The 13,431-nt window shown below is 42.6% G+C and overlaps 1 protein-coding gene across 1 annotated transcript; it reads right to left on the bottom strand.

The window, feature by feature from the left end:
- Window positions 1-1,574: 1,574 nt before the first annotated feature.
- On the bottom strand, window positions 1,575-9,160 carry LOC106581180 (ribosomal protein S6 kinase-related protein). The gene is made up of 11 exons (XM_082966643.1): window positions 7,813-9,160; window positions 7,473-7,556; window positions 7,277-7,345; window positions 6,887-6,956; window positions 6,100-6,207; window positions 5,949-5,989; window positions 5,792-5,819; window positions 3,595-3,684; window positions 3,423-3,511; window positions 3,168-3,278; window positions 1,575-3,053 (listed from the first exon to the last, which is right to left on the bottom strand). Exons 1-11 carry the CDS (start codon window positions 8,029-8,031, stop codon window positions 2,751-2,753), a joined length of 1,212 nt encoding a protein of 403 aa, XP_082822769.1. The 5' UTR covers window positions 8,032-9,160; the 3' UTR covers window positions 1,575-2,750.
- Window positions 9,161-13,431: the final 4,271 nt, after the last annotated feature.

Genomic DNA, 13,431 nt, shown 5'->3' on the forward strand with positions numbered 1-13,431 from the left:
TAATAAATAAATATGGACGAATGCATTCAACCAGAGGAGGCTGGTGGGAGGAGCTATAGGAGAACAGGCTCATTGTAATGGCTGGAATGGTATCAATGGAACGGACTCAAACACGTTGTTTCCATATGTTTGATGTGTTTGGTACCATTCCATTGATTCCATTCCAGTCATTACAACGAGCTTGTCCTCCTATAGTTCCCTCCACCAGCCTCCTCTGTATTCAACTAAAACTAATCCATCATTCCACGTCATTACAATAATAACAATACACTTGTCTTGCGAGTACAAGTTGTCTTGTTCTGAGAAGTTGGCCCAATGGCAGTTCAATCAATAATTCAGTGGATGAAACATTAAGCTGATTAATCATTCCAAACGACAGTTTTGTTTTTCTCTTAATTTTCTATACATAGAAGTTAGATTTCATGAAGTCTGGCTACTTAAAACAGCTCTATTGTGTACACCCCGGTTTATTACAGTATGTTGGCCCAATAACTTTTTCTGAAGCTATAATAACCCTTCAGCACAACCTCATTTAAGGGTTAAATCACAACCCCTTTGCTCACTAATTTCTGCTAATTAGTTGAAATCATAGACTTATGTAATTGGGTTGAACTATGCCTTGGGCACATTCCTGAATCTCTTGGCAATTCGGACATCCCCTAAGACCCTGAGGAAAAGCTCAGTCTCAGAGCAATTCAAACACTCCTATGCATATCTGCATTATGCATTAGTAGTAAATCATGGGTATTAATAGGTTCAGAAATGGTGTTTCCAGTGTATATACATGACCGAATATAGAACTGTGACATAGATTAGAGAGAAATGGGGTCAGAATGTATTTTTTTTCTGTGAACAAGATATAACAATCAATGTTTGAGTACTTTACATAGGTTGATACTCGAGATCAGGTTCATCACATGAAGATCAACAGTGATATGCTACATTGGCTTTATGGTGCCATATTCAGTTGTTACATTTTCACTCGAAGTCGTTGGATAAAATGTGTAGATAATTCTACCAAGAATTATTGTATTTGACAGTAAATACTTAATTCTCATCAAGTATTTGATCCTTTATTTGGGAAGTTTAATATCTCCCTCTGCCCCTTTTCTGTATAGAAATGAAAAAATATGTTTTCTACTTTTCTAGGACATCTCACTTGTTCTAGTTATTTTATGGGACTTCTCCATCCCTCTCTCTATAATTGAGTCAGTGTGCTAGAGGTGTCCACCAATGTAAAGATGTGGGTCACTGGACTAACACCACAGACATACTATACCAGACCTATCTAAGACAAGGGCCTAAAGGGGAATTCAGTGTCAGACCACAGAGAGAGAGAGAGAAGCCCACTAGACCTTCCTATTCAGGAGACATTTTAGGAAGATGACTGGGTCTTGTGCTTAGATTATATTTAGCCATCTCCATTGGGGCAGTAGCTATTTTTTTCTGTTTGAACCCAATTAAAACATTTAATGATTATGCTTTATCTGTTCTTTAATTTTCTGTCCTATTAAGGTTGCTCCCTTACGGGTTTCTTGGTGTTTTACCAAATAGGTCACCATCACACTAAAGTCTGAGGAAAAAGTTGTCTTTATGTATCCAGTTGTAGTGCAATACAAATAATGTACAGTATGTGTTAACATAATATATGCCATTTAGCAGACGCGTTTATCCAAAAGGACTTGCAGTGGTGCATCATCCATACATTTTCATATGGGTGTCCAGGGCCCCACAGGACTTGAACCCATGACCGGGACGTTGCAACCTCCATGCTCTACCAACTGAACCACAGATTTCAGGTGAAAAAACATTTGAGATTCCAAATGAATAATACTCTGTAAGATGTATACTTTTCTGTTGGTTACAATAAACTGAAAGCCTCCTCTTGTATTGTACTGGCTCAAATGTGTGTATGTTCTCTGCTGCCATGACTGATGATTAGGTGTCTGAAGTGACTCAGGCTCTATATCTGGAACAGCTAAAAACATTAACCTAAAAAACCTGTGGAACTTATCAACTATTTTTAACACTTCAAGTGGCTCCAAATAGAGGCATTGCATAAAGGTACCTATTTCCTTTGATATTTCTCCTAGTTTATCATGACAGGAGACAACTCCATCATGAGTTCATAGGGGCTTTCATTTTTCAGATGTTACTGTGGTTGGGTAAAACACAACAACAGTTAGTGAAATCTAATGAGACATGGGTATAGAGCAGGACTTTGTGAACAGTCAAAGGCATTGTGATCACACACAACAGTCAATCAAATAATCAGATGGCCTCAGCAATCAAACCTAAAATTACACAGAATTAAATAAATATTTCATTAAAAACAATATATGTGAAAGGATTTTCAGGAAAATAGAGATCTTCTTATACAAATGTAATAACAAAGGTAAAAGGTCAAACATGCAGGTGGTTGATCCACATTTGGAAAGTGCCATTTGGCAGAGCCTTGAGAGGCTTTGAGTTGCAGTACTCAATGGGAAATAGAAATGTTATAAACCTTTTTTGGTAAGTGGTGGTATTCAGTGCATTAAAGCTCATCTATATTTATCACCCCATTAAATGGGTATGCAAAGAGGTATACAGAGGAAGAGAGGGAGCCAAACAGGCCATGTAAATAAAGAAAACATACAGGAGATTTTTCACAACCATGTATCCATGTGGTACAAAATGTATATATCAAATACATGTCCATACTTGTTTCCATTACAGTCAGTATTGAGTCACAGTAGCACAGGCACATCTCATGCGCTAAAACCCTGAGCTGTAGCCAGGGTCTGGCTCAGGTCAATGTTGGCCAAAGTAGGTGACATGTCAGTGGGGCTGGTAGGGGAGTGGAATATGTCACAGTCAAAGTTCTGGAAGTAGTCCATAGACAGGCCTCGCATGGCTATGGCTGGACGATCAGGATGGTTCTTCAGTTCTAGAATTAGTTCAACGGGTCTCTTCTGTAGCAGTTGAGAGTCAAAGGAAGTGCCACGGAAAAACGTCTGCCTTTTGAAGCGCTCCAGGCTACGCAGGCGATGAGCTGGGTTCTTGCATAGAAGCTAGAGTCACAAATAGAATAGAGAAAGAAATAAGAGCACTGAGAATGTTGATATTCTGTTTAAAAAGTAAATGTTTCCCAATCTGAGACAATCCAACTACATATGACCTCTGACCTCTGTGAGCAGAAGGGTCAATGCAGGGTTGAAGGTCTTGGGTATGGAGTATGTGCAATCTCTGACCTTTCTCAGCATGTTGGAGTGGTCAGGCTCTGGAGGCACAGGGAACTATGGAGCCAAATTAGCATCAACAACATCTCTAGATTTGTAAGATAGGACTGAGCTCAAAAAAAGAAGAAAAAAAAACCTTTCTAACAACTATTAAATCATCACATATTCAGTTAAGATGATGAACTGTGGTGGTGACTGCACCTTTCCGGTCACCAATGAGAACAACAGAACGCCGAGAGACCACCAATCAGCAGCATGGCTGTAGGGACCCCCACTCAGGACTTCAGGAGCTGTTCAGACAGAGGACCATCACAATGAGATATGTTCTTAATGTGTAGTGACCATTAACTTTGCCTGATCCCATGCATCTCACCCATGTATTGGATTGTCCCACAAATTGTAAATGCTCTTGCGCCCTGCTCAAGACGGCGAGAGAGTCCAAAGTCAGTTAAACGCAGATGACCTGCATCAAATAGATACAGTAGTATTTTACATACTGTACTTCACAAATCCAATTCTGGTTATTCTACCTGACTAATATGAAGTTTAAATTAGTTTCACTATAGAACTATGTCTTCCATACAATAACAATCCTGAAGTGTCCACTTTATTATAAGGCCCTCTAGTGTTCTCTTAATTTGTATTGTAGTAGAAAGTAAACTAAACCCTAAGTAAAATGTATGCATGTGTAAAAGACATCACACTGCTTGCTTAGCGAGGACCACTTGCTCCCGATTTGGCCCATACCTGGCGCCAACTCAGGATCTCTGCCTCACAAATGCATGTGACTGTCCTCCCTCAAGCATCTTAGCCAATCGCGCCACCTCAAATGATAGCTAATGAGGTGGTGCAAGCGGGACCCTTAAGGCTGAGGAGTACGTTTCACACATCCCCATGTGCTACACATGCATGACTAAGTCGCTTTTGATAAAAGTGTCTGCTAAATGGCATATACACTGCTCAAAAAAATAAAGGGAACACTTAAACACATCCTAGATCTGAATGAAAGAAATAATCTTATTAAATACTTTTTTCTTTACATAGTTGAATGTGCTGACAACAAAGTCACACAAAAATAATCAATGGAAATCCAATTTATCAACCCATGGAGGTCTGGATTTGGAGTCACACTCAAAATTAAAGTGGAAAACCACACTACAGGCTGATCCAACTTTGATGTAATGTCCTTAAAACAAGTCAAAATGAGGCTCAGTAGTGTGTGTGTGGCCTCCACGTGCCTGTATGACCTCCCTACAACGCCTGGGCATGCTCCTGATGAGGTGGCGGATGGTCTCCTGAGGGATCTCCTCCCAGACCTGGACTAAAGCATCCACCAACTCCTGGACAGTCTGTGGTGCAACGTGGCGTTGGTGGATGGAGCGAGACATGATGTCCCAGATGTGCTCAATTGGATTCAGGTCTGGGGAACGGGCGGGCCAGTCCATAGCATCAATGCCTTCCTCTTGCAGGAACTGCTGACACACTCCAGCCACATGAGGTCTAGCATTGTCTTGCATTAGGAGGAACCCAGGGCCAACCGCACCAGCATATGGTCTCACAAGGGGTCTGAGGATCTCATCTCGGTACCTAATGGCAGTCAGGCTACCTCTGGCGAGCACATGGAGGACTGTGCGGCCCCCCAAAGAAATGCCACCCCACACCATGACAGACCCACCGCCAAACCGGTCATGCTGGAGGATGTTGCAGGCAGCAGAACATTCTCCACGGCGTCTCCAGACTCTGTCACGTCTGTCACATGCTCAGTGTGAACCTGCTTTCATCTGTGAAGAGCACAGGGCGCCAAGTGGCGAATTTTCCACTCTTGGTATTCTCTGGCAAATGCCAAAACGTCCTGCACGGTGTTGGGCTGTAAGCACAACCCCACCTGTGGACGTCGGGCCCTCATACCACCATCATGGAGTCTGTTTCTGACCGTTTGAGCAGACACATGCACATTTGTGGCCTGCTGGAGGTCATTTTGCAGGGCTCTGGCAGTGCTCCTCCTGCTCCTCCTTGCACAAAGGCGGAGGTAGCGGTCCTGCTGCTGGGTTGTTGCCCTCCTACGGCCTCCTCCACGTCTCCTGATGTACTGGCCTGTCTCCTGGTAGCGCCTCCATGCTCTGGACACTACGCTGACAGACACAGCAAACCTTCTTGCCACAGCTCGCATTGATGTGCCATCCTGGATGAGCTGCACTACCTGAGCCACTTGTGTGGGTTGTAGACTCCGTCTCATGCTACCACTAGAGTGAAAGCACCGCCAGCATTCAAAAGTGACCAAAACATCAGCCAGGAAGCATAGGAACTGAGAAGTGGTCTGTGGTCTCCACCTGCAGAACCACTCCTTTATTGAGGGTGTCTTGCTTATTGCCTATAATTTCCACCTGTTGTCTATTCCATTTGCACTACAGCATGTGAAATGTATTGTCAATCAGTGTTGCTTCCTAAGTGGACAGTTTGATTTCACAGAAGTGTGATTGACTTGGAGTTACATTGTGTTGTTTAAGTGTTCCCTTTATTTTTTTAGCAGTATATTATATATATAAATATATTATTTTAGCCAGCATTACCTTGGTCAGACAGAAGGACATTTTCCATCTGAAAAATCCGGAATAATCAGATGATTATAAACTTTTCTGTGAAGTAATAAATATAAGTTATTTAGATTAAAGAATGCATAAGTTATGTATAAAGTATAATGTTCATTATCAAAACAAATGTTCATACTTTGACATCCCTATGCATGATCCCCAAGTTGTGAAGGAAACCTACCGATCAGACATACACATTATAATCCAAGTAAAGGTGAAACTTAAACAATGATTTCATACACATTTTGCAGAACTATATTGTGCATATACACTTGAGGGACACTCACCCAAAGCACAGCCTAGCTCTGCAGCGAACACCCGAGCCTCATCCTCCCCAAACTGGCCCTTCAGTAACCAGTAGGTATACAGGTCTCCAGTACTGCAGTACTCACACACTGTGGGAAGACAGACAGTCACACACAATGATCCATCTTAGTACATTACAAGGCTATGTACAGTACACTGATCCAGGGCTGGGACAGATGACCCCTGCTAAAATACAAGCACTTGAAAAGGAAGGAGCAATGGAGGAGAGAAGCAACAGGAAAAAACTAAATTGTCAGAAGTCACACAGTGGCAAGTTTTTTAAGGCTGGGGGAAGCGTGGGAAGGGAAAGGGATTATGTTAGTAAGGAGATGTGTGTCAGTCAGAGACAAATTAACTCAAACATGCCTTTATCCACTAATAAGGGTGTTATTAATAAATCAAAGGAAGGGGAAACCAGTTCAGAGGCCACAGGATTGTATGCTACACCCTGAAATCTCAGCAGATGGCAGTATAATTATTCAGACGAGTCATGGGGCTCAAACTGAGGGAAACAACACTAAATAGCAGCAAGGCCAGTCAATGCCATAGTAGACACTCCTGCTAGGGAGAGCAAGACAACCCACTGGTTGAATTAATGTTGTTTCCACGACATTTCAATGAAACTACGTTGAACCAATGTGGAATAGATGTTGAATTGACGTCTGTGCCCAGTGGGAAGCTCCTACGTGAGACACAGGGAGGGTAAAGAGAGGAGAGGATAAAACAAAGGGGAAGGAGGGATCTAGTTATATCACATTAGTCACTCACTAATGAAGAGGTGACGCTGGGTCTGCCAGCAATCCTGCAGATTGTGGAGGAATGGGTGGCTGACCTGCCGCTGCAACGCAACAGGCAACACACAACAGCAGCAACAAGTGTGGATGTCAGCAAAGACACTCAGTAGAACAATGTGATTTAGGAGGGATCTGAATGCAGCCAGGTATCTTGAATGATGGTAAAGGTTGTTTTTCTTACAGCAAAAGCTCCATGGAACCATGCTTCTTGTTGCACAGAAGCTCATAGGGATAATTGGCATAGTCATTATTAGAGCTCAGTGAGTCATTGTTTCCAGCATGTTATCCCCTAAACTAAGTCAGGCCCTAAGCTAAAGCCTGCTCAGGATAGCAGCTTCCCTGGTCATCCTGCAGTGTGACCTACCTGAATGATGACCTCCTCCTTTGACTGTTCCAGGACCCCATGCTTCAGTATCTCAGACTTGGATAAAACCTGTAGAGCAACACAATATAAAAACATGAAATACAGTGGAAATATAATAAACTAGATGTGTGTAGATGTCACATGAAATACAGTGCTGCTTAAATGTGATGCGGCAGGAGGCTGAGGAGAGATTCACCTTAACGGCATAAGTCTTCCCCTTCGACCTGTCCTTTACTTTCAAGATAGGACCAAAGGAGCCTTTAGCTATGAAGCCCAGGATCTGAATGTCATGGGGAGAAAGGGAGATTCAAATGTTGCAATATTATTAAAATGTTAGTATCACAGGTAGGTTACACATCTTTCTTTTTACATCAGACAGACCATCACATAATTTATTCCCCCCCCCATATAGAAGTAATACGTTTGTGATTTATCTGTTGTTTCCCTATCAATTGATGATTTCATTAGATCTGCTGAAAACATTGATAACATCTGTGGTCCAAGTGTTCAATGCAAATGAAGTTAAGGAGGACTACCTGGAAATTGTCTTGCCCAGGGAATTTAGGGTGTGGGAACTCAGGCAGAAAGATAGAGATGAAGCCAGGGTGAGTCCACTCCATGACAGGCTTCTGAGGGCTGTCTCCTGGGAGGAGGTGGTCCTCAGGGATTGGGGTTTCACTGCCGAGCACCATGCGCTGTGTGGCCAGACCAGGTGGGCCAAGGTGGCGAATTCCGTCAGTAAAGGATATTCCCATATTGGAGAGAAGGCTATGCCAGGCTTGATAGCGTCGTCTCTCTTGGCTTGGCGCCTGTCTCTACATTGAGGACAGCGGCTTTCTAATTAGTGATGGCTCTAATTGTACGTTTTGCTGTGTGCAGCAAGTAACTACAATTAAATGTCAAACATCTCGAGGTTACTTACTGGCATATGCCACACTAGAATCATGCAGGAGAAAATCAGCATTGGATAGAGGAGAGACTGTATCACATGAAACCAAAAATGTGCCAACATGCCAAATACACGAATATTGAAGACATTCATGAATGATATTTTCATGTAGATGATCTCAGAGTCCAGTCTGTTTGAATTGCTTTTAGTACATTCTACTCCAGGCACAACAACAAGAGAAGTTCACAGCAGCCACAGCGAGCCACTCCCCCGTCCCTTTTAATATAACTCCCCCGCGGAACAGAAGTCGCCTTGCATTAAAAACAACTCAGTGCACTCATAACATATTGGCCAGTTCCATGTGCCTCTGAAATTTAATTGTAAGACTTAAAATTCTATTTAAAAACAAATGTTTCAGTTTACGTACATGTCATTAGTCTGTCTATTATTCTGATACATATCCATACATTTACAACTGTTCAAATATATAGGCGCTCATCACCTGTTTCTATTCGCTGCACGCAGAGACACACGTATCAATGTCAATATTGTTGCGAGCATCCTATATAAATGTATCACTTATGTGGATCAGAATGTAGATTAATTAGTAGGCTAAAGCAGTATACTGCGCAAACTGTCTAAAAATGTGATAAAATCTGATATCTTCAGACGTAGCCTACACCTAATGAAGTTATCTTACCTTTTGTTTACTTGAGTCGCTGCCCATCACATAATTTGGTAAACCTCGATCAACCCCACATTATTTTCTATTGTCTTTTACACTGCGGTGTGAAACATCGAGTGCAAGTTGCTGACCCGCCACGACCGAGCGGCGCGCGGGGTTTGATCATCATCTCTAGCAAGGAATAATAACCGCCCATTCGATGTTATTCTGCAGAAGGCGAAGTTCCGCTCCAGTTGAGCCTGTCATATGAATGATCAATTAGCCACTCACACTCCACTGGAAATAACAGCTAAAACGAAAACTCCACATTTCGGTTACACATCTATTAATGATTACGAAATCAATTATAAGTTGACGGTGTAGTGAACTTCTGAGAACATACATGACACATTCAGCTATAAGAGACATTAGAACATTTTATTGACAAACATTTATAGTTGCATGCATGGTGATAAGAAAAAGCGTTAAAGAAACTTCATTGAGCTATAATAAATGTTTCTTGAAATATTTAGATATAAATAATTGACATCTTGCACTTTAAGGAAGCTGCAATTGAATAACAAACTAAGGTGTTGGTACAGCGGTAATTTAAAAGAATTAACATGGTTATAAAAATATCGGAAATACTTTGCTTAAAAAAAGAGCTGTAGTGTTAAAATTACAAAACATTATGGAGACAAGCTGCAACAACATTACTTTTGCAGAGCCTATCAAGGCTGTAAGTGCCATCAAATATAAAACAACAAGGACATATTGTTGCTGCTTGGTTGTGATATATTGCACAGATATGTTGAGGAACTACAGTGTAAAACAGAAGTCTGCTGTGGCATATATGTTGTCGGAAAAGTCTCATGCAGGGTAAAAAGTATATATTTTTATGTTATTTACAGGGATGCACTTCCCAGTCAGTGTGACAGTATCATACAGACTTGAGTAAAATCCCAACGCTATAAAAAAAGCACAAGGCTATAATATATCATTACAGTACTAGTGAATCAGATATTTCTAACTGTTGCAACAGACAGCATTTCTATGGTTTGAAGGTACTTTCATTTGAGATGAAAATGTTTTACAATCTACCGGATATACATTTGTTTGAGGATACAGTATTCCTGAACCAGCAGGAAATTACACTCTGAACAAGTCACATTATTTGCATCTTAAAACAGCATCCTATCCCATATATAGTGCACTACTTTGGCATCCTATACCCTAAAGTAGTGAACTATATAGGGAATGGGGTGCCATTCGAGACACAACCGTAGTCAACATATAAACTATGAAATGTTCTAATTGATTTAATGGAGAAATGGACAATGAAACTTTAAAAAAATAGCCATCACCCTAGTCATACTATTAATGCAACAAGTATAGGCTGCTCATTCTGAAAGTTAAGGACCATGTGTGATGCATTGAATGAAAAAACAAACAAGAAAACAAAGATACATTTGGTCAATAAGACCATGGTATTTGTTTTTAGCAGATAACTAGGCCCCATCTCCATAAAGCCTCTTCGAATAGGAGTGCTGATCTAGGGTCAGTTGTGACTTTGATCATAAATACAAAGGGGGGGGGGGGTCAGGGTCAGTCCTTGACACTGCTTTGTCATCAGTCTCTCTGCCCCATAATGACCTGCCAGCTCCATCTCCACACCAGAGCATACAGTATTTGACCATGTCAAGTGTCATCAGATAACGTGCTAGTAAAAGGCAGTCTGACCTCTCCATGAATCCCTGGGCTGGGGAGTGTGCTACTGTTGCAGCCATAGGCTACGTCCCAAAATGGCACCCTATTCTCTATACAGTGCACTACTTCTGACCAGAGCTCTATGGACCCTGGTCAAAAGAAGTGCACTAGGATGAGGATTAGGGTTCCATTTCAGACACGGCCTTAGGTCTTTCATACCGTATTGAAACTGAAGTATGTCTTAATTCCCTGTCTAGCATCCTGTTGATGACATCGAAAAGATGAAGGAGAGAGCAGCCATGAATAACTCCTCCATCTACATCAAGATCCCCCAGGTTCCCCTCTGTGTCAGCTACAAGGTAGGTACCACCATGTGCTAAAGTTAAGAGTAGCAAAATTCCAAAATCCCAGTTGGATGATTCCCGGATTTCCTGCGCATTCCCTCCTGATTCCAGGGATCGTCAAACCAGGATGGCATCAGGTCACATTTTTTGTTCTCAGACTGAAAAAAGAGACATCAACATCTGCTGTGTTGTCATGCGTTTTGTCTGTTTGTATATGTAAACCATCTCAGACTGTTGGCTTGTTTGTGACATGGATGTCATTTCTAATCCATCTCAGATTTCAATTTCATGTCTTCAGGGATTTGCTAAATAATTGTTATTGTCCAATGACAGCATTATCTTGCCTCCCAGATTGCATAATGCTTGGTATTATCAACCATGGGGTTTCAATCCTTTTTCATAGCTGATTTGAGTAAAATGTTTAATAAATGATCATGAAAACGTAATATTCGTATATGAATATGTAATATCATTAAACAGGAGATCAATGAACAAACATGTCATGAAGGCATGATTATTGAATCCAATTTTCTCATCAGAATTGTATGAACTACGGTTGTACCTTTTAACTCCCAGTCAATATACACTGCTCAAAAAAATAAAGGGAACACTTAAACAACACATCCTAGATCTGAATGAAATAAATAAATCTTATTAAATACTTTTTTCTTTACATAGTTGTGCTGACAACAAAATCACAAAAAAATAATCAATGGAAATCCAATTTATCAACCCATGGAGGTCTGGATTTGGAGTCACACTCAAAATTAAAGTGGAAAACCACACTACAGGCTGATCCAACTTTGATGTAATGTCCTTAAAACAAGTCAAAATGAGGCTCAGTAGTGTGTGTGTGGCCTCCACGTGCCTGTATGACCTCCCTACAACGCCTGGGCATGCTCCGGATGAGGTGGCGAATGGTCTCCTGAGGGAGCTCCTCCCAGGCCTGGACAAAAACATCCACCAACTCCTGGACAGTCTGTTGGTGGATGGAGCGAGACATGATGTCCCAGATGTGCTCAATTGGATTCAGGTCTGGGGAACGGGCGGGCCAGTCCATAGCATCAATGCCTTCCTCTTGCAGGAACTACTGACACACTCCAGCCACATGAGGTCTAGCATTGTCTTGCATTAGGAGGAACCCAGGGCCAACAGCACCAGCATATGGTCTCACAAGGGGTCTGAGGATCTCATCTCGGTACCTAATGGCAGTCAGGCTACCTCTGGCGAGCACATGGAGGGCTGTGCGGCCCCCCAAAGAAATGCCACCCCACACCATGACTGACCCACCGCCAAACCGGTCATGCTGGAGGATGTTGCAGGCAGCAGAGCGTTCTCCACGGCGTCTCCAGACTCTGTCACGTCTGTCACGTGCTCAGTGAGAACCTGCTTTCATCTGTGAAGAGCACAGGGCGCCAGTAGCGAATTTGCCAATCTTGGTGTTCTCTGGCAAATGCCAAACGTCCTGCACGGTGTTGGGCTGTAAGCACAACCCCCACCTGTGGACGTCGGGCCCTCATACCACCCTCATGGAGTCTGTTTCTGACCGTTTGAGCAGACACATGCACATTTGTAGCCTGCTGGAGGTCATTTTGCAGGGCTCTGGCAGTGCTTCTCCTGCTCCTCCTTGCACAAAGGCGGAGGTAGCGGTCCTGCTGCTGGGTTGTTGCCCTCCTACGGCCTCCTCCACGTCTCCTGATGTACTGGCCTGTCTCCTGATAGCGCCTCCATGCTCTGGACACTACGCTGACAGACACAGCAAACCTTCTTGCCACAGCTCGCATTGATGTGCCATCCTGGATGAGCTGCACTACCTGAGCCACTTGTGTGGGTTGTAGACTCCGTCTCATGCTACCACTAGAGTGAAAGCACCACCAGCATTCAAAAGTGACCAAAACATCAGCCAGGAAGCATAGGAACTGAGAAGTGGTCTGTGGTCCCCACCTGCAGAACCACTCCTTTATTGGGGGTGTCTTGCTAATTGCCTATAATGTCCACCTGTTGTCTATTCCATTTGCACAACAGCATGTGAAATTTATTGTCAATCAGTGTTGCTTCCTAAGTGGACCGTTTGATTTCACAGAAGTGTGATTGACTTGGAGTTACATTGTGTTGTTTAAGTGTTCCCTTTATTTTTTTGAGCAGTGTAGTTTCATTATGTATTGTGTCCACCATAGGGAGAGAAAAGCAGTGTTGACTGGAAAGATCTGAACCTGGTTCTGCCTTGTCTGGAGTACCACAACAACACGTGGACCTGGCTGGACTTTGCCATGGCTGTGAAGAGGGACAGCAGGAAAGCCCTGGTAGCACAGGTACTGCGCTGAACCCTGTCCTGCTTATTACTAACCCAACTGCTGCAGGGTAAAGTTCCCTCCTAGAAACAGATCTAGGATCAACCTCTCCTTTGACCATTATTGGGGAAAATGTAAAACTGACCCAGGGTCAGCATGTAAGGGAAACTTAATCCTACTCCGTACTGCACAGAACCCTGACCCCTCCAATTACCAAAACATCCATGCCCTACAGTAGCAGTTAGATGGCAAAAATGGCA

The sequence above is a fragment of the Salmo salar genome, chromosome 20, assembly GCF_965601325.2.
Source record: "Salmo salar chromosome 20, fSalSal1, whole genome shotgun sequence".
Classification (NCBI taxonomy): domain Eukaryota; kingdom Metazoa; phylum Chordata; class Actinopteri; order Salmoniformes; family Salmonidae; genus Salmo; species Salmo salar.

Excerpts from the sequence above, each read along its gene's own strand:
- LOC106581180 (XM_082966643.1), bottom strand. The coding sequence starts at position 8,031 with ATGGGAATATCCTTTACTGACGGAATTCGCCACCTTGGCCCACCTGGT. Across the intron at positions 6,957-7,276 it reads AGGAGGAGGTCATCATTCAG|CGGCAGGTCAGCCACCCATT; the intron begins GTAGGTCACACT and ends GTTGCGTTGCAG. Across the intron at positions 3,512-3,594 it reads TGGGACAATCCAATACATGG|CTCCTGAAGTCCTGAGTGGG; the intron begins GTGAGATGCATG and ends CTGTCTGAACAG.